This window comes from Mirounga angustirostris, unplaced genomic scaffold (assembly GCF_029215605.1).
Source record: "Mirounga angustirostris isolate CCGP_5_RB_7025 unplaced genomic scaffold, mMirAng1.0.hap1 SCAF_2, whole genome shotgun sequence".
Lineage (NCBI taxonomy): Eukaryota > Metazoa > Chordata > Mammalia > Carnivora > Phocidae > Mirounga > Mirounga angustirostris.
In genome coordinates this window covers 58,399,237-58,421,641 of record NW_026991710.1, presented here as the reverse complement: position 1 = coordinate 58,421,641, position 22,405 = coordinate 58,399,237, and the positions used below count along the sequence as shown (strand labels likewise).

The following is a 22,405-nucleotide window of genomic DNA, read 5'->3' as shown; positions in this document are numbered from 1 at the left end:
TTTATTATGAAAGTAATTGGATCTTCAGGAAAATATACTGCTGATGATGGAATTTATTAATTTTCCCCCAAAAAATATTTTTTAAAATTCATATTTACAGCGCTAACTCTGTGTTAAAAATACCAAGTTAAAGTACTGATTCTACCTTGAGGGAGAGATACATAGAGAGAAAGAAATAAGAGGGGGAAAGATTTCAGTGATACATAAACCCTGGCCTTGCCCTGGAAAGGTATATACAGGTCTGAGTGGTGAGAGAAACATAAACCTCTCCCTGAATTGAACACCTACTGGAAATACCAAAATTTCAAAGTCCTTCAAAGTGAATAAATGCCCTGATTTTTTATTCTATGTAAAAATATAACTATCCCTAAAATGAGGACTATGTAACTGTACTATTATTTTACCTAAGAAACAAAATCAACACAGAAATCAGATGAGTGTCTCCGGAAGATAAAAACCACGCTCTCACTGTTAGCCTCAATGAAAAGAAATCAAACTTCAAATTCTAAAAAGAGACTTTTACAAATCACAAATTTCCATTTAAAGGCACTGTTACTGGGCGCCTGGGTGGCTCAGTTGGTTAAGTGACTGCCTTCGGCTCAGGTCATGATCCCAGGGTCCTGGGATCGAGTCCCACATCGGGCTCCTGGCTCAGCGGGAAGCCTGCTTCTCCCTCTCCCACTCCCCCTTCTTGTGTTCCTGCTCTCGCTGTCTCTGTCTCTGTCAAATAAATAAATAAATAAATAAAATCTTTAAAAAAATAAAAATAAAAATAAAAAAAATAAAGGCACTGTTACTGTTGTGTGTGGTCTTCATAAAGAAATGTCTTTAAAACTGTGGGTATAGCTAGAACATCTCTGTCATAGAAGAAATAATGGCTACCCTCACTTTTGAGAGTTGCTTACAAATTAATAATTGAGGAAACAAAAGTGGGATTGCTCTTCCTTTGAAATAATCAGGACTACTTACAAAAAGAAGAAATAACACTCAAAATCAGAATGTACTTACAAGGGATTTGCCACAGTCGGCCCCTGACTGGTCAGCAGCACAACCTTTTGCAAACTCAGTCACTTCCTTCGCTAATTTCACATGATCTTCAAATGGGCACTGCTGGAGATACTGAGAAAAGGCAACCAGCACTCTGAAACAAAGGACAGAAAAATGTAACAGGGGGCACCTGGTTGGCTCAGTCGGTTAAGCTTCTGCCTTCAGCTCAGGTCATGATCTCAGAGTCCTGGGATCGAGCCCCACATTGGGCTCCTTCCTCAGCAGGAAGCCCGCTTCTCCCTCTCCCTCTACCCCTCCCTTCCACTTGTGTTCTCTCTCTCAAATAAATAAATAAAATCTTTTTTAAAAAAGAAAAATGTAACATGGTGAAATGTTAATATAAAGTAGCTTGCTACGCTGGACAACAAACTGTCTGTATATGTTCTATATTTTATACACCTCACTATTAGCCAGAAAGTCTATTCAGATCAGCTGTTATCTGAAGCCTAAACAGGCATATGTGGCTTCCTGAGCAAAGAGGACATGTATTTATACCATGTTTAAACACATGTGTGCGCGTGTGTTAATAAAAAATATTAAAATGCTCTCAAGAAACCACAGACCTATTTACTAGGTAAAGGAATTTAGTAAGTGAGCTGCAAAAGGAACCATATATTAAAGTCTTTCTTACCATCAGGTTATGGAAGCGTTCTGGAGCTACACTGTCCAATACGGTAGCCAGTAGCCACACGTGGCTGCATAGATTTAAATAAATCAAAATTAAATGCAACTTTAATTTCTGACCCTCAGTTGCACTTGCCACATTTAAAGTATTCACTAGCCACATGTGGCCAGTGGCCACCTTACCGAACAGCACTGATATAGAATATTTCCATCAATGCAGAAAATTCTATTGGATAGGATGGTCCTAGAAGCTGGACTCTGATGACAAGGGAATATAAGAACTTCAGAGTAATAACCAACACTATTAGAAACATTAAATTTGACTGTTCAGTATTTTAACTTACAGGCCTCTGAAATGTTCTTCTCCCAAATCATTGTACCGATGAGCAACCTCACTCTGTTCTGGAGAGGAAAAAAGAAAAAACAAAACAGATTTGTTTACATTCTGAAGAAAACAACTTAGTTATGGTGTTACTTTTTGTGTTTCTCTCCATGTGACTTAGGTATTCATTTGCTCTAAAATATTGACCTCAGATCCCTACAGAATATCTTGAGATGATGATGAACTATTTGTTCTGCATTTAAACAGATGAGTTATTCAATCACTGATGATACTATTTGAAAAATCATTAAAATCGTTAAATACTTTTAGTTTTATATTCAGATTTGGATAAGATCTAATGCTCTTGTGGTGTCTACTAACAGCTTCTGGGAGGACAGTCTGAAATGAAAAATATAAATACAAGTTCTGTTTATAAGATGAACAGTACAGGTTTTTGTTTTTTATAAATCAAGGTGCAATAGCCTTTGGGAATGTGGAGCTATGAATTCTAACGTCAACTATATTCTGTGAAGTTTAAGTCTCTCTGTCTAAGTTCTTTCAGGTGCAGAAGGAAGTTACAGCTACTAAATCAATTCTCACCATTTTTTTTCACCTAGGATGTTAGAAATGTATTAATAAGATAACTTCCTGGGCACCTGGGTGGCTCAGTTGGTTAAGCCTCTGCCACCAGCTCAGGTCATGATCTCAGGGTCCTGGGCTACTCAGCGGGGAGTCTGTTTCTCCCTCTCCCTCTGCCTATCCCCCACTGGTGCTCTCTCTCTGCTCTCTCTCTCTCTCTCAAATAAATAAATAAAATCTTTTTTTAAAAAAAAAAAATAACTTCCTGAGGGATCACAAATACAAAATATCATCACCACCTAGAAATAAATGCTAAAAGAAAACACTTCTTTAAAGATGCAGGGTTTTCTAAAATTTTCTCTCACTAGGAAAATAAAGTAAAAGCTGAACAATAGGAAAATAGAATTCTTACGTGCTTCTCGACGAATCACGCCCCTGGAATAAGCAGAGCTAAAGAGAAAGAGTAGGGAAATAAAAGTTACCCACTTCATTGTGCCAAAGGCTTGTGGGGTTGATACAAGAGAACAGGTAGGACGAACAGAGGGAAATTTGCACTAATATACTTCTTTAACCAATAATTGTAGATTATTAACCAGACTCATCTTTGTATTTCATTGGCCCCCGACTGATTACAAAATTCATATTATTCTTGCCAAAAAAATTGTTTGACTAAATCCGTTGCGTATGTTTGCCATCTGGACCTGTTTTCTCCACAAGACCTTGTCAATTCATTAGTTATGTAAAACACCTTATCAAATTTTACATAAGAGTTTAAACAATTTGTCCCTATTATTCATTACCATGTTCTTTATCTGTGATTTACCATTTGACCATTTTAGTTTTTAATATTTGCAAAATTCTAACCAAACCAATGATTTGGCTTGAAAATAAGACTTACTAAAAGAGCTAAGGTTTGAACTGTATCTATTATTAACTCCAGGTATGCTTTTGTCAATAAGTAATGAAAAATTCACACACACACACACACACACACACACACACGAAGGCTCCCATGTCTTTTTCACTCTCCTAAAATTGTTCTGTCTAAAAAAAGCTGACGTTGCCTCAAATGCAAACTAAGAAAAAGCCACAGGAACAATAACAACGAAAATGGATGTTCAGAAGTTCTACACTCCCATCCCAGCTCTGGCCCACATGTGATTCAGGTCCTCTGGTAGGATACTTAGATGTAATATAGGCATATCTTGTGGAATTTTCAGTTAAGGAGACATGGGGAAGAAAATGGGGGCACCTGGGTGGCTCAGATGGTTAAGCATCTGCCTTCGGCTCAGGTCATGATCCCAGGGTCCTGGGATTGAGTCCCGCATCAGGCTCCCTACTCAGCGGGGAGTCTGCTTCTCCCTCTGCCTCTCTCTCTCTCTGTCTCTCATGAATAAATAAATAAAATAAAATCTTAAAAAAAAAAAAAAGAAAATGGACGCAATGACAGTAATGACAATCTTTGCCATAAAAATATATATAGGATAGGAGCGTCCTGGTGGCTCAATCAGTTAAGTGTCTGACCCTTGATCTCAGCTTGGATTTTTATCTCAGGGTCGTGAGTTCAAGCACCATGTTGGGCTCCACACTGGGCATGGAGCTTACTTAAAAAAAATGTAGGTTGAGCCTTGATTACACCTCTAGAGGTTGTAAGAATCTTAAACCTTCACTAGTTACCATATTCTTTCCATCCCTCCTTCACACTTTTTTCCTTTCTCCTTTTTAATGAAAACGTCACATGTTCTTCTTTAATGTTACTTTTTTATTTCAAAATAAATTTAACATTGTGTCTGAAAACAAAGTGAAGCAAAGATGATTATCAAAAACATTTTTTCAAACTGCTTCCCTTATTCTCCCCACCCAAGATTCTGATCTCTACCTATGAAGGGCTACTCTATCTCTGCCTTTTTGCTTTAAAGACAAAGAACCACACATTTCAACCAGTAGGAAAATTGACTTTCTCTGATACTACAAAACAATAATTAGTTTCAAGCCAGTCATTTCACTTAATTAAACAACTGAGTCAGTCAAAACTGTCAGCCAAGTGCCCTATGGCACAGAGGCACAGAGACTAACAAATACTGAAGAGAAGCATTACTTTTTTTCAGTCACATGATGGAAGAAATATACTTTCTATGATCATATTTTATTTTATGTCATTTTCAGGTATGGGTGCTAATTAAATAAACACAGAAGAGACTGTAGATACATAGAAGATAGGAGATAATAGGTAATAGATGGTAGATAGATAGGTGATAGATGATGATAGATAGATAGATAGATAGATAGATAGATAGATAGATAGATAGATAGATGAAGATAGATGGCCTTTTCCTAAGCAGCACAAGGAGTCCTAATAATGGAGTCCGACTTATCTTTTATGCCACAGATGAACAGAAATAAAAGAATGTCTGCCTGCAGAATTATTCCCATTGGAGAAAACTATTTTATTTAAGTCTGAAAACCTATATTAGAAAAGAAAAAAAGGATCCTATCCTAGCTTTCTAACTTTGTAAATAGAAAAAAAATTTTTTTGGTAAATTATATTTAATTTTTTTGGCTTCTGAGAAAGAGTAGGCATCTTTTATTTGAAGTCAGTATCCAACCCTAGCTTTTTCTTTATATAAATCCTTGGGGAAGGCCTGATCAAACATGCTGTCCTTACCACTGAACGTAATTGTATTGCTTATTCACAAAACCAGGCCTTTGTCATGCACACATATACTTTGTGCATGTTCTTTCATTTAACAAATGAAAATAATATTAGTCTCTCCATCTACTTTGTACAGCAATACTATACTGTAATACAATGCTAAATATAGAACACCAAAAAAATCAAATTCATCATTGTTCTAGAAACTTAGAATTGATCTTCCTATATTTAATGAAGATCCCATAGTTTTCAATCTCAGAATCTCAAATATAAAATTGAAAACACTTGAAAGAATTTTCCCTTACAGTGTCAATAAGGAGTTTCCATGGATGTATCCTTATTAGAGATTAATAGATGGTTAAGAAATTAAAACATTTAATTCATAACATTATCTGCATACTTAAAATCCATCTTAATTAATAAGAAACCTTGAACATTTACATTTTGTGGATTCCCAAAGTAAGAGTTCCTATATTTATCTTCTATTAGTTCTGCACGTACATAAAGAAATAAAGCCACAAAATTGTTAATTATTTCTAAATCTTCTGTTCTCCAAGCTTTTAAACTCTTATGTCATCAAAGTTAGTCATCAAAGGACTCTGGCATGCAAGTAAATGTAAATGTTTAAACCAGGAGTTATAAATATGGCCTACAGAATCTAGTTTCTAAGTAAATAGGAAACTAGCTCCAATGACTTTTAAACATTTTTCCATTTTTGTGGGAGAAGTTTAAAAAGAGTGAGTGGTTAAGAAAATTACTTCATATGGAAAAAATAATAATATACTGATCATTTAGAAGAGAAAAAAATAGCTCAATTGAAATATAACTGGAAATTAAATCTGAGTCTTAATCCCTTTTGTCCTGTGTTTTGTTTTGTTTTGTTTTTTGACAGGATAGAAAAGGCACAGTTTTCAAGCATATGAAACATCTCCTTGGACTAGTTCCTCACTTCCTTGTCACCTTAAACCTATGCCTTTCTACTACCTTCTGGATCCCAGAAGGTTCTCAGCAAGTCATTCAAACCAGGTTTCCCTCTAGCTGGCCATCTTCTTAGTCCAGTCCTTAATGCTATCTCCCTCTAAAATAGATTACTACTTCTCAATTACCTTCTCCTGGAAATAAAATGGAACATGCATAAAAATGTGAAAAAAAAAAGTCTAATAACAGTCTCAGTATTTTAACAGAGACTTTCTAGAAACAACTGCTTAACCCAAAGTCACTCCAAAATACAAGAAATTTGGATCCATTTGGAAAGATAATTAGTGACAGGAAAATCTTTCCTTAGCTTTCTTCCTACTATCCTATGGACACATGTAGATCCTTGCTATCATGAAGGACCTGGACTGCTATGTAAGGAATACAGAAAGGAGACCAGTGAAAGACCATGAAGCATCAAACTAACCAGTTGAAACACTTAAGCAGTTTAATTTCTTATTCACTTGTGAAGGTACATTTCCCATTAAAAAACAAGATAATAAATTGTCCAAGATGTATAGACTTTCACAGATGTTTCTAACGCAAATTAAAAAATTGTAATGTAATCCAAATATCAGTTGTCCCCTTATCTTCCTCCATAAGCCAGTGTTCCCCAAAATACCCTCTTGCATTAATGAGAAATGTAGAATTTGCTGGAGATATCACAGAAGACAATGGAAGGAAGGAAGAACACTTACATTATAAAAACCACACTAGATAACCATCTTTGGTTTGTTCCATCTCTTAAGTATCTCTCTCCAAAGCTCCCATGACAGAAGGATCCCTTTTTCTGCCTTTCCTCATGGTACAATGGGCCTGTGGAATATACTTCAAATTTCACAACTTTTTACTATGCAGTTTAATTCAGCTCAATGTCAGTTTCTAGCTCTGAACTCGAACACACAGATCCATATAGACCTTCATGCCGTATGGGTCAAGTTGGATAAATTATCTTTAAGAACTCTTCACCTTGAGCATTTTCTGATTCCATATTTCCAATGTAACAGTCTTATAGAATGACAAAACGGACTCACTGGTAGAAGGTAGAATTAATATATCAAGTTAGGGAATTGAGATCCAAAGTTGAGAATTTATTCATTGCTGACCTGCCCAATGGCTCCTCGGGGATTACTCTCTATCTAGTTCAGGTTGTCATTTTTAAGAAATAAAAAGATCCTTTAAACTTGCCTTGTACAAGTAAAATGACACTTTCCCATATCTTTTTATCATTTTTTCCATTCCAAGAAAAATATAGCTAATGTCTGAAAGCCATGCTTATTCATTCTTCATATACGTTAACAACCAATAGAATCTATAAACATATAAATTGAAGTTGATGCTAGTGATTCTTCTCTCATAATAATAGCTACAAATGGAAATCAAATAAATGAATATGCTACTGAGAGTTTAAATGTGCTTAGTCTACTCAAAGTCTATATTTTTTTCCAAACATAATTCAAGAGACTTACTACATAAAAAGAGGTTAATTTAAAGTTACAAAATTGGACTTCTTAAAATCTCTTGCAAAACAACAAAGGTTAGGTAGCTAAAATATTCCTGTGCTAAAACTTCAGGGATCATACACCTGAAACTAATGTAACATTGCATGTCAACTATACTCAAATTTAAAAAACTAACACAATAAATGAATGGATAAATAATCTGTGATACATATGTGTGTGTGTGCACACATATATGTATATATATAATGAAATATTATTCAGCCATAAAAAAGAATGAAATCTTGCCATTTGCAATGACATGGATGGAGCTAGAGAGCATAATGCTAAGCAAAATAAGCCAGTCAGAGAAACACAAATACCATACGATCTCACTCATATGTAGAATTTAAGAAGCAAAACAAACAAGCAAAGGGAAAAAAAGAGAGAGTGAGAGAAAGAAACTGAGAAACAGGCTCTAGAGAACAAACTGATGGTTACCAGAGGGAAGATGGGTGGGGGATGGGTGAAATAGGTGATGGGGATTAAGCGTACACTTATCTTGATAAGCACTATGTACTATATAGAATTGTTGAATTACTGTATTGTACTCCTGAAACTAATATAACACTGTATGTTAACTACACTGGAATTAAAATAAGAAACTTAATTTAAAAAACTAACAAAAACTAACAACAACAGGGTGCCTGGGTGGCTCAGATGGTTAAGCGTCTGCCTTCGGCTAAGGTCATGATCCCAGGGTCCTGGGATCAAGTGCCGCATCAGGGTCCCTGCTCAGCGGGGAACCTACTTCTCCCTCTCCCTCTGCCTGCCACTCTCCCTGCTTGTGCTCTCTCTCTCTGTGTCAAATAAATAAAATCTTAAAAAAAATTAAAAAAAACTAACAACAACAAAAAAACTTCAGTGGATCAAGTTTAGAAAGTTTTCATTAAAGTATGATTTTTTTTCTTGATGTGTTCTAAAGCTTAGAATTTGGTAGATGTTTTGTAATCTCCCAGTGCCAGCCTCTAACTAAAAGTTCTCTGGCCCACTACCCAGCTAAGCCTTGGAAGTTAAGTCTTGAAATTCTCATCAAATTTTCAAGCATCTGTGTATGGGCTAACATTAAGAAGTGAATTATTTGATCCAAAAAAACTTGTAACTCTTAAGAAATACATTAAATAAATAATCGACCTAGTTCTCTTTTAAAGAGAAATTCATTTGTAGCATAATTATAATAAACTGTATAATGTAAATGTTTTCAAAATTATATTTTTAAATATAATGGGGTGCCTGGGTGGCTCAGGCGTTAAGCGTCTGCCTTCGGCTCAGGTCATGATCCCAGGGTGCTGGGATCGAGCCCCACATGGGGCTCCCTGCTCCGCGGGAAGCCTGTTTCTCCCTCTCCCACTCCCCTGCTTGTGTTCCCTCTCTTGCTGTGTCTCTCTCACTGTCAAATAAATAAATAAAATCTTTAAAAATAAATACATAAATAAATATAATTATTGCATATTTTGAATTTTTCAAAATTAGTTTTTCATTATATAGACATTGAAGAGAACAAAACTCTTTTATTAAAATAATATTTACAGGACTAAATTTTTTGTATGTAAATATAGTTCATTTAATAATTTATTGCAACAAAAATATACATTCAAGTAGCATAAAGAAATAATTTCAGTAACATATGATGTGGATAATGGCACTCTCTTTCCAAAACACATCAATAGCTTAAATTATTAGACAAAATACATACAATTACTATTTTAATTTAATTTTAATTGTATATTCACACTAAATATTCATTCATTAAAATTACATGAATTAATCTCATGACATTTAATGTCTTAAAGGCAAATGACTGTTATTGATGAGTCCAAATCTCTCTTTGTGGTTACATGAAAAGTTGGCAAAAAAAGGCACATCAAGAAAGATGGTATCTAAAGCAAACATTGTCCTGGCATCAACAAACCCAGTATTTATTTAAGAACACCAGTGTTCTTGCTGACAGGGCACAATCCAGAAAATAATTTTTTATACTTATTTTAAGTAGCACAATCTAGTCTTTCATTCATGCTAAAAATGGATTGACCACTGAAGGTCAAGTATTTGCTAGGTTATGAAGATACAAAAGATTAATAAGACAGTTGCTGACTTCAAGGAGCCCACAATCTAATAAAGGAGACAGACACATAGAAAGATCATTATAATGCAACATTGTAAATCACTGTGCATGTAGGATACAAAATACGTTATCCTGGGGTAGTAAAGTAGTAGTAGAGAAGGTCTAAACACAAAGGCAATCTCATACGTAAATAAGATGTGTGGGCTCTTAACCTCTTAACTAACTATAACTCAACAGACTATAAAGCTTCAAATTTGCATTCTCTGAGTTCATTTTTTTTTAAAGATTTTATTTATTTATTTAACAGAGAGATAGACAGAAGAGCACAAGCAGAGGGAGTGGCAGAGGGAGAGGGAGAAGCAGGCTCTGCACTGAGCAGGGAACCCGATGCGGGACTCGATCCCAGGACCCTGAGATCATGACCTGAGCCGAAGGCAGACGCTTAACCATCTGAGCCACCCAGGTGCCCCCTGAGTTCATTTTTGCTTATGAATTAACTCTTCCCAAAGAAACGGAATGAGTAGGTATAGGACTAAGGGAAATAAGGAGTGTATGAACATATGTAATTTCTAAATGTTTGATAAAAGGCCAAAATGCAGAAAACAAAGAGTTAGGCCCCAATTTAGATGATGGAAATTCTTGCAGGAGGTAAGAAAGAAAAGAAAGGCAGACTAGCAGGCAGAAAAGAAAAGCAGAATTTGCAATTATTTGGATTTCCAGGTAAAGCTAAGGATGAGATTGGCCATTTTAATATTACAAGCACACACAATAAAAATCATTTTTATGGAGAGTTACAAAACGTCCATGGGAAAATAGTTTATCTAAGATGATTGACAAAGTTGTAGAACACCCAAATATTTAGTGATGAAAAATTATTCCTGATTCAAGACCTATTTATTTAACAATACTATGTGCCTAGAAGTCAGAGAGGGCTTTTCTAGGGATCTAACTTTAAACTGAGAATTTTTTTAAACGGACATGAAGAATGAGGGAAGGAAATAGCCTTCCAGGCACAGGGGACATCATGTGCAAATGCTTGAGGCAAGAGAGAACATGAAAGAAACTGAGAAACTAGGCAGAGTTGGAGGGAAGCACTGTGTGAGATGAGATATAAGACTAGATGCCTTTGTATGTCATCCTGGCTACAATATTTTTGTTTTATTCTGAAAGCAATGAGAAGAAGTTGAATGATTTTATTAGTTCAATGATATAATCTTATTTATGTTTCAGAAAGATTAACTTGGCAGCAGCATAGGGAAGAGACTAGAGAGCGCAAGCATATATTTAGGAAGACTAGTCAGGGGACTAATGCAGTAGTCCTAGCAACATATGGTTACATCTTGAGTTACATCAATGATGTAGAAACAAAGACAGGTGGACAGATTGAAGAGATGTTTAGGGGTGGCACTGGCCTTGGACCCAAGCAAGAAATCCTCTTCTCTAAAATCCGTGATTTAGAAGGCCTCCTCTGGCTATGTTCTGCCTCAGAGGGCATAGAGTCAGTAAAACCAAGGGTATGTGCCCACCAAAACCTGTCTTCCTCCTTTCCCGAACCATGATACAGCACCCAGACTCTAAAACTCCCTGTCTAAACAACCCTGAAATTTTTTGAGAGCCTGAGAGGGCCTCTAACTTGATTATATCTTCCCAAAGGCAGACCATGTCACTGATGTATTTACTCTTAGGCCTGAGAAGTGGCCAAGAGACAACTGTTTGGAGGAGGTGTGGATAGAGCTGGGACATATGAGGAGGCATTTCCACATGTACATACCTGAGACCTCTTCATAATACAGAATGAAGCCAGAGGTAGGCAGAAAGGAGAGATGGGCCAGAGGTTGGGGCTTGTTCTTCCCAGCACAAAACTCCAAGAAGATAAAATTAGCAGGATTTGATGGGTTGAAAATAAGCTGTGAGAAAAATTGAGGTGTCATAATGATTTCTAGCTTTCTGCCTTGTATAATTCAATGATTGTGATATGACTCACTGGTCTATGGCACATTGGACAAAGACCAGAGCTATGTAGAAAGATCATTAGTATGATTTAAACATGTTTGATTTCAGGCATCTTTGAGACATCTAAGAAGAGATGTCAAGTAGATGGCTATAGAGTCTAGAGGTCAGTGGTGAGGCCTAAGCTTGGAATATTATTTGTGAGTCATTAAGCAGTACAAGATTGAGATAGCCTGGGGAGAGTGTAGCATGAAACAAGGAGAGGCCCATTATGGAGTCTTGAGAAAGACCAAAGATCAAAACAAAGAACAGGTAGCCAAAGAAGAGGGGGAAAAAAAATCAAAGCAATGTTATCCCAGGGAAGGGAGGAGGGTATTTAAAGTGGAATAGGTAAAGAGTTACAAATATTACTGACAGGGACAGTAGACAAGAATTGAAAAAAAAGCATCTGTTACATGGGGGTTACTAATGTCCTAAATAGAGCTGTGTTTGGTAGAATGATGAGACTGAAAACCAGATTGGAATTGCTAGAGAAGTAAATAGGAGGTGAGGATAAAATCTGCAGTATACATAACTCTTCCAAGAAATTTGGATGTGAAGGGGGGCAAGGAAACAGGGTTGAGAGTCAATGACAATGATTACTTGTGATCATTTAGAAGCCAGTGAGAAGGGTTCCACTGATTGTGACTTTATTTTCTCTGTAAAAGAGTGATTGTTAAGAATGAAGTGTTTGGGTGTCAACTATGCTCAAAAAGCAAAAACAAACAAAAAAATTTAATAAAGGGCTTGGAGTTGAATATTTGGGGGAAATGGAGAAATCTGTAGTCAGAAGAAATGAGGGTATGCACTGAGCAGAGACTTACTGCCTTGGGCTAAATTGAAAAGTAAGAAAAGTTCATCAGCGCTCTCATCTTCCTTTCTGACCCCTCATTGGGGCTCATAATAATCCCTTTCTCACATTCCACTGCCCTCTGCAAACCTCAAACATATGGCTTAGACTCACCCCAGCACTACTCTTCTTCTAGGTACCTCAAGCCTCCACTGGTACCCTGCCTCCAAGTTCCATGTGCCCCCGCTCTAATGGACACACCATGCCGAACCTGTCATGTCTGAATTTACAGGCAAAGTCAGGTAGGTGTTAAAGATCAACAATCGTATGAAACTAAATCCACAAAATCTAAGAGCCTCTCCTTATCTCAGGCCCATGCTCTCAATCTTCTCAACACTGTGTTTCCTCCACAAAACCACACCTAACTTTCCTAGAAATAGAGCCATTTTAGAAGGGACTGCTGTTCTGTCAGTGAATTCCTAGTGGATTGAATCTCAGAGAGCTAACAAAGTGAAGGAAAGAACCTGAGGCAGTGGTCCCATGGTTCTTCGAATCTCACCAGGTAGGTCCTAACCTACTAGGACAGAATATTCACTGACCTTATAAATACCACTGGGGCCTGAACAGGTGTTTGTACTTTGGAATCTCTATTTGGTTGTTCAGAAAGTTCTCTCTCTCTTTTTCTCTCTCTCTCATTTGACCATTAAGGTTGTTAGGTCAATGTTTCTTTACAGATGAAACGCTGCAATTTATGTCCTACATCCCCAACATAACAAGGTCCTTGAAGGCATAAACCATGTCTTCTGCTCACCATATCTAACACTGGATCCAAGCATTCCTTGGCTATAGGAGCCATTCAAAACTTTCGCTGAATGTCAGTTTAATTTGACTAATCAAGAGGCAACTGCACCCATATGATAAGAGGCCTTGAGTAATCTGATATTCCTACTGTATGTCCTCCCATACTCTTCATTCTCGTTGAACTTCAACCTGGGAATTTGTTTAGTTGGAGAGAGAAAATCAAGGTAAACAGGCTAGCAGAAGTTGACTTACTTTGATCTTGAACAATTTAAGAAACTAAAAACATTCTGTCCAGTAGGCATACCAGGTCTATTTAAATAGCTCAGTGATATACCCTGTTGGCCCAGGAGCCACATTCATTGCCCAGAATGTTGCTCAATTCTCAGCATATGCCATACAGCTGACATTTCTTTGCCATCTCCATCCATATCCAACCATGTCCAAAGCCAATACTAATTCAAATTTATATTCTTCTGTATTCAGTGTAGGTGAGTAAGCAAAGTTCAAATATGGAGTTCAAATATGAAAATCTTTCCAACGACTCAACCACCCTATGAAGCAAGGCCATCTGTAGAGAAACTGTCTGGGCCACTGACCACATGAGTGCTACTGCTTCTTCATTAGCCAAATGAAACTGACAGCTAAGTTAACCTAAATCAATCCATGTACAAGTTATTCTTCGGTTCGTTCTAACTATACCTTAAAATTCTAAGCACTATCCTGGGAAATATAAAATATGAAATGTGTCTACCAGGATGGGGAGGGGAGGATATGAGGATCATTCCTTTACTCAGTAAGAAAAATCTGGTGCAATCAGACATTAACACAGACACCCTTCTTTTTAAACTCAAACATGTTTTTATAGGGAAAAAGTATCATATTGCATACTATTTTTAATATTATTTGTTATCCACACTCTGTGGTGTGTGTAACTAACTTATTCATATGTTGGAGTCTATTTGTAGCCATGATCATCTAGGAAGAATTTCTACACCCTGTGCACTTTTACTTATTTCCTGATGCCCTATATCACAATCCTAAATCTGTATTAGCTTATTCCTTATTGCCAAAAATCTCTGCAATCCATCAACTACAATAAGATACTGGTTTTCAACTATCTTTAGAACAGTTCTTCAAACAAAGCCATGAAATAAATTTAGAGTATCATGGTCAATATTTTTTAGTAAAATAAAATGAATAGAATGGATCAGAGTACATTACATATAGTAGGGTAAATATTGTTTTGTGAAATTTTTGCTATATACATCCATATTAGGTCACCATGTAAAATGTATTTCTTACTATGGTCACCATCAAAACACTTAAAGATCATTTCCTACCTTTAAAATCTATTTCAAATAAGCTCAGTATGTCAGTAGGTTCAAAATCAATTTGGCATTTTCCCACCATGACCCTCAATCTAATTCTTCTCCAAATTTATCCATGTGGTTTATTATACCATAATTCTCCATGTCACTCATTTTATTCCCTGATAGTAATTTCAACACCTCTTTCTCCATAACCTCAAGCATCCAATCTGTCCCTAAATAGTTCTGATCCATCCTCCAAAATCTCACATTTATCCTTATCCCAGGACACTGACACACCTTTAGTTCAGGCTCTTACCAAATCATGCCTGAGTGATTATAATAAACATTAGTTAATGTTCATACCTCGAGTCCCTATAGACTCTGATTAATCCTAAAATTTTCCTCTCCCTAAAGTCTTGTAATGTTTATTTTAAATAAATTCCAGGCTCCTTTCCCTAGTATTCAAAATATTCAAGAATCTGGTTAGTTTATAATATCCATAAAAGCAGAGGCTCTATCTTGCCCCATCACTGCAATATTCCCAGTGATATTATGTGTTCAATAATATTTGTTGAATGGATGAGGAAATGAATGAACAAATAAGTGAAGAAACAGTCTCTGTAGCGTATCTTTTCTTTCTCTGTCACATGTCAGTTCCCTCATTAAGTCAGTGATATTCACTGTAACATTTTTGCAAGCCTACACAAAGTATGCAACACTATAGGTGAGAAGGCTGTGTAAGGTGCTGAGAAGTCATCCCCATGGCTTCCTAGAATGCCAAGTTCATTTCCAGACCAAAGTGTCTGTGTGTTAGGTTGTCTTCCACCATGATGGCTGGCCCCTGCTTTCTATTTATAGAAATCCTCCTCCTCTTCAGAACATACCTCAGAACCTTCTTTCCCTGGTCTCATTCTTTTCACTCTCTTCTGATAATCTCTATTACTTTTTTAGTTCTTAGTCATATATTTTGTATTTTTATTATTTTATTAAAAGTTAATTATTTTATGAGAATAAGGATTTTTTTCAATTCATTATATTCTCGGCAAAATCTCAGTTTAGTATTAGATACTTAGTAGATAGTTGTTAAACCCATAAATTAAATCAAATGAGTAAAAATTTGCCAAGTTATTTTATTGTGGAAAACACTGAGGAAGGTAATTGAGTATCCATCTCTAGCAAACTTAAGATTCATGTAAATAATCACATATACTCCTGGCATGTAGTAGGTGATCCACAATTATTTGTTGCATGAATGAATGGTTTCCAGTCTAGGGTCCATCAACTCCTTGATATCCATGAAAGCATAATAAAAGTTCATGAGCTTATTGTCAAAATTGCAAATAATGGTAACAGAAATTTTATGTTTATTCATGGTAAGGGTGCAAATGCAAAAATCTCAAGTTACTTTACGTTAGGTTAAAACCATATCAACTCTGGGGTGCCTGGGTGGCTCAGTTGGTTATAAGCGCCTGACTCTTGATCTCAGCTCAGGTCTTGATCTCAGCATTGTGAATTCAAGCCCCGTGTTGGGCTCCACGCTGGGCATGGAGCCTACTTAAACAAACAAACTATATCAACTCTGCTAAAGCAGTGCTAAATATGTCAGAAGGAAAATGACAGCTATTTATTCCACATTTATAAAGTGCCTACAATGTGCCAGTCCTTATTCTCAGCAGTGCTCAGCATTAGCTCATTTACTCTTCAGAACAAACTTATGAAGGCAGCACTGTTATTATCTCTATTTTGCAAATGAGGAAACTGAGGCTAAAGTAAAGAAACTGAGATTAAGTAACTTGCTCAAGGTCAAAAGTTAGTGAGCAACAAAGCAAGGATTATGAACTCACGCAGTCTTGGGACAGGAGGGTATAGATCTAATCTATGTATAGATTTAATCTAGGTATAGATCTAATCTATGATGTCTTTCAAACTTGGGCAGTTATTCTCTACTGATAGTCCCTAAAAACTTTCATTCTTTTCACAAAGCTACATACCTTGGCACTGGAAGCTGAAATATGTTTTCCTTGGGTCTGAGCATGAGGATATATTTGTTTTATGCTTTATTCTTCATTCCCCTAAAATAAGGTCTCCAAATGTCACACAGGCCTTGCTTTTTATAATCCCAGTGGCTACAGCAGCAAGATAGATAGCTGGTAGAGGTGACACTGTAAGCCAGAGAGGAAGATAGGCACCAGCTACCATGTTGGGCATTCAGCACTAAAATATCCATGAGTATTTCAAATTTCAGGTAATCTGACATCACGTTAAAGCTGGAATCTACTATTTCAAATTGTTTTATTCTACTCTTTTTAAAACAGTCATGCAAAGCTTTATTTTAAAAATATCTTAACCAATATTCTCTTCAGTTATTGCTTTCCCACTTCTAGAAGAAGTAGATGTAGAAAGAACACTCTTCCATAACTCTAAAAGCAAAGTCTTCTAACCCACACAAAGACCTGGTCCTCTAGGAGATTAGGTTTGAGTTTATTTTCAGTTTAGCTGTACTGATGATTGCCTTTTAAGCTGAGTAGGCTAGATGAGACATCTGTGGAATTTGTTTGAAGACAGATGGCTACTCAGATACAAAAATGCTGGATTAAGCAGAAGCAGGGTGGACTGGAATGATAAATACAAATGTCAGCCACAGCAAAGGCAGACACCAGAAAAAAAACAAGTTACCCTTGGTAATGAGCATCTTTTTCATAATAATTCTCTAGGAGTGTTCTGAGTGAGATACATAGGCACTTCATAGAACTTCATAGAACTGCTACTGCATATTTTTCTCTCTCATTTTCATTCAGACTGGAGCAAAATCTTGGGACTGGAAATGTCCTTAGAGATAATTGGTTCCAGGCCCTCTGTTTTAAAGGTAAGAATATAGCACTGAAAAAATAAACAAATAAAAAATAAATAAATAAGGTAAGACTATAAAGACCAGTTAGCCAGCCCATCAACAACTATTTTTTGATGGCCTACCACCACCAGCTTTTACTCTAGGTGCTAGAGATTGAGCATTGAGTAAAACATACATATTCCTTGACCTCAAAGAGATTATATTCCAGCGAGAAAGACAACAAACAAGTAAATAAATGAATAAAGAGCTAATTTCAAGTACTGATAAGCTGAAGGTCATAAAATCAGGTACTGAGAGAGAATCTGACCACTGAAGGGCTACAGCTTTACAAAGTGGTATCAGACAAGGCCTGCCTGAGGAGGTGACATTTCACTTGAGTCTAAATGATGAAAAAGAGACAGTCATGGTGAGATTGGGGCAGGAGGCAAGGGATGTTCAAAGGAAAAAATATAGTAAGAGAGAAGATTCTAGAGGGGCTGGAAAGGAGGTCAGCATGGCTGAAGTACAGTGAACAAGAGGAGAGTAGGAGATGAGGTCCAGAGGAAGGCACAAGTTAGGTTCTCTAGACCTCAGTAAAGAGGCTGAACTTAATTCTGGCAGTTGGGCAAAGTCATAGGTCAATCTCTAAGCAACAGCATGGCAAGATCTAATTTAAGCTTTAGAGAGACCTCCGTCTAGATGTCCTAGAACACAGTGGGCAAGAGTGGATGTGAGGAAACCAGCACGCCATGGCACTAACCCAGAAGAGAGATGGTGGTAGTTTAGACAAGGATTCTAGCAGAGGAAATGGTGATCAGTGGGCAGATTCTGAATATATGTTAGGAATAGAGCTGTCAGCTCCTACTGACAAACTGGATGTGAGGTGTGAGGAAAAAGAAACATTCAGTAATGAATCTTAGATTTTGACCTAAACAAATGAAAGAATGCTGGAACCATTTATGGGGAGGGAAAAGGTTTAGGGAAGGGATGGAGATGGAAAGGTGGGAGAAGATACACCAGGTTTAAGGAAGGTAACTGATAGCATCATTTGGCCCTGTTAAGTTTAAAATACCTGTTAGACATCATGGTAGAAATATCGTATTGTTCAATATGTGAATCTGAAATCAAGGGAGAAGTCCTGGCTATAGATAAAAATCTGAAAAAATAATACAGAGATGTGTCCAAAGGCATGGACTTAAGTGAGATTATCTGATCACCCAGGAGGAGAATGTGGACAGAGAAGAGATGGGTGCTGAGGACAGAACCCTCAGTACTATAAGATGTAGGGGTCTGAGGGTGGAGGAGGAACACTCATTAGTGGCTATGGAGTAAGAGGAAAACTCGAGAGTGTCTTTGATGTAGCAGTCTAGAAACGAAGACCCAGACACTTATGCAAAGTAATGTTGCTGGTTACTGGCAGTTAGGACAGCTATTGTTACTTTGTAAGTACCTTGAAGACAGCGGAGGCCTTAAGTCTCTACTTCTCTTATTTCTGCATCACCAACAGCACTACAGAGCTAAATATATGGTGAAATATATGGTGATAACTCACTAAGTAATTGTTGATTGATTATACATATATGTGACACAATCAAAACCAAGTTTACCTTGATAGGAAAGATAATAAATTTCTATTTTTACTTATCTGTAGTTCTCCTGAATTGCAAATGGATATCTCTGTGTAATCTCATTTGGTTATCTTTGTGAACAATTATTAATTATTGATTAGTCACATCACACTCTCTGATATAGTGATGTAATTGGTGACCAGGCCTGTATATCTTGACCCTAAGATTTAAATAACCTTATGTAAAAAATGAGATTGATTTATAGTTATGTTTGACTTGGACAAATAATTAATTCAAAATCTTTCTTGAGAATATACACTATATTAAAATCAATTGGGGGCCTTTTTGAAATGCACAAAAATATGAATATGCACAGCAATTTCTCCTAACAATTTTACAAATTAAAAAACAAAGATGGGCCAAACAAAATCTATAATACAAAACATTAGGCTATGAATGCTAAGTAGAGATACAAATAATATGCACTTTTGCTCGTTCATGGTGCCTTAAAATTTTAATATATAGAAATAGTCAACCACTTAAGCTTTAGAATCACATCTGAACTTTTTCCTAATTCCTTTTGCACACAACAAAGTATCCTGAAGAAATCCTACAATGTATTAAAGAATGGATTCACTTAAAGATTTTTAAACTATAATATCAGGCCATCCATTGCATTGAGGGTCAATGACCTGATGTTTATACTTAAACCTTTACCACAGATAATTTGCAAAACTCAGGTGGACAGCAAATACTTTACAACTCTAATCAACAAAGAGTGAACTATGTTCATTGAAAAGTATACTCTGGGCAAATGAATTACAGAAAGTCCACACAAAATAATGACCCTCAGGGAGTAGCCTAGCTTTGGGGGGAAGGGGGAGAAATGCTGAGTTCAGTATTTGTATTATCAGTAGGGGAGATCTTATGGGCAGAGATTCAACAAATGAGTCCCAACATTCTATAATGTGGGTGACAGCTAACTCTGAAAAGCACAAATGATAAATACAATAAAACAATCACTGACTTAAATATGATAGGGACCTAATTTGCAGAAATACTAAGAAATATTCGTTATGTCTCACAAGTTCTGCTAAGCACATTTTAAACATCAGTGGAAAGACATTTGTAAGGGACAATGTGGTAAGTAAAACCAGGGATTCTAATATTAGTTTTCTCTACCTGGGAAGATCGCTCTACCTTTTCCAATGTGAAATTTTTTAAAATATTGCAAAGGGTGGCCATAGTACACCCAAATTAGAGAAACAATTACAGAGACATTAAACTTAGCTTGTAGAAGTTCTTTCTCCCTCTAATCTGCTGTCAAAAACCCATGATGTGTTACAAGGAGAACACATAGATCTTACTTTGCCACTTCTATATTCAGGTAGGGAAGTGACTAAGCACAGGGACTGTCTGGATATGATCCTGCCTCTGCCACTTGGTAGCTTTTGACATTGGACAAGTTACTTAACTTCTGTATGCCTCAGTCTCCTCAGCTGTAAGTTGGAGATATGTATTAGTTTGAAAGGATTCAGTGATTTAATGCATGTAAAGTGCCTAGAAAGTACCAGGCACATAGCAAGTAACCTAATAAACTCCGTTATTATTACATCTATTATTATTGTTACACATTGTCTGCACAGAAGTACATGTGGATGTGGATATTCTGGTGTCTAAAAAAAACCAAGCAAACAAATGAGAACAAAGAGTCCAAGATGTTTAGCAAGCAGAATATACTTTAGCTGGCAAGAGGGAGAAAGAGGAGAAAATACACAGGCCCACTCACATACATCCTGTTCTTCATTACTACTATGTGGAGAGTAACTCTAGGAAATATTTGCAAGGTTAACCTACATACTGCTTGTAAAGAACCTTTACATTTTCCATTTCAAAGTCTTAGAATGATACATTTAAAAGCAGCCAGATAAACAAAAAGCCAGACTCTTAAATATAGAGAATTGGTGGTTGTCAGAGGGGAGCTGGGTAGGGGGATGAGCAAAATAGATAAAAGGGATTAAGAGGTACAAACTTACAATTATAAATATATAAGTCACAGAGATGAAAAGCATAGCATAGGAAATATAGTCAAAAATGTAATAACATTGCATGATGACTACACTTATCATGGTGAGCATTGAGTAAGGTATAGAATTGTTGAATTAGTATGTTGTACACCTGAAACTTATATAACACTGTATGTCAACTATACTTCAATTTAAAAGAAGCAGCCAAAATTAATCTAGAATCCCTAAGGGGGGGTAATTAAAAAAAAAAACCTAGAAAATCTTCTTGTTTTGTTTTGTTTTGTTTTCTATATACATGCTAAGTGCCTAGAATAGTGCCAGACACCTAGCAGAATCCTAATATAAGATGAGTGTTAAAACACTTCTGACTGCCATTAACAGGCTGTGACCTTGGAGTGAATTACTTCTCTGACTCAACATTACAGCAACAAATGCAAGGGATAATAGTTACTGTGTATTATTCATAAGTTTCCTCTGGTGTTCAGCATTATTTAAATTTTTTTAAATAAACTAAGGCTCACTGTTAGACAGTCCTATTTTATCATTCTCCCAATCATCATAGGAGAGATCATTTCTCTAAAGATTCTTACCTTCTATCCTCATGTGACAATAAAGAATGACTCGGGATCCCCTTATTTTATATGGGGACTCCCAAAATCTTTGGGGTTGATGCTACAATCACTGGGTATTTACTAAATAGAAATAGAAATTGAAACTGAAGATGACCTATCCCCACAAAATGAAATACCAGTACCTATGCAGTAGAATAACATTTGATCTGGTAAATTTTCTTCCTTTCCCCCAAAAAATGTTGATTTTTTTTGGTCATACATAGGCTACTCTGTTCTGAACGCTTAGGAAGAGGGATGTTACATGATGAAAAACATGGACAGAATTCCTTTTGATGTTGGCTTTTAAAACTTAAGCTCTTAGAGGAGCTGAAAGTATTCCTGAAGTAGACAAAATGCTTGGGAGAAATACTTGAGGAAGAGCAAAGGACATGGGAAGATACTAAAAATAACCTATCAGGCTGGGGAGAGGGAAGTGCAAGAATATGGATATGTCCCTGGAGGATGGAAAGAAAGGCTTGCCTGAGAGACTCTTTTTCTTTAAGAGCAGAGGAAAGGTAAAGAAAAAATTAGTATCTTGAGAGAGAGGGGGGCCCTGTGTTCTACCCCAGGAAGGGCTTTGGGAGGGTACAAGAACTTAGAAGAAATAACTGTGTGGTGTGTCTTAAGCAATTTTAAATTGATGAAGATGAAACTTTCTCCACTTTGGCAGGTTCAAAATTGAAATGAATTTGAGCTACAAAAAATTTTAAAAAGT

At 36.5% G+C, this 22,405-nt stretch overlaps 1 protein-coding gene across 23 annotated transcripts in view; it reads right to left on the bottom strand.

Annotated features, from left to right (window-relative positions):
- Positions 1-22,405, bottom strand: part of ALB (albumin) — a 135,795-nt gene that overhangs the window by 13,950 nt on the left and 99,440 nt on the right. For 13 of the 23 annotated variants that reach the window (XM_045881029.3, XM_054508897.2, XM_045881025.2 and 10 more), the window contains 3 exons: positions 2,985-3,022; positions 2,016-2,073; positions 1,009-1,141 (listed from right to left, as the gene is read on the bottom strand). In XM_045881029.3, the coding sequence (XP_045736985.1) occupies positions 1,009-1,141; positions 2,016-2,073; positions 2,985-3,022 (229 nt within the window). Of the gene's footprint in view, positions 1-1,008; positions 1,142-2,015; positions 2,074-2,984; positions 3,280-22,405 lie in introns of those variants that run through there. The other 10 variants (XM_064584581.1, XM_064584579.1, XM_064584577.1 and 7 more) reach the window with 2 other exon arrangements.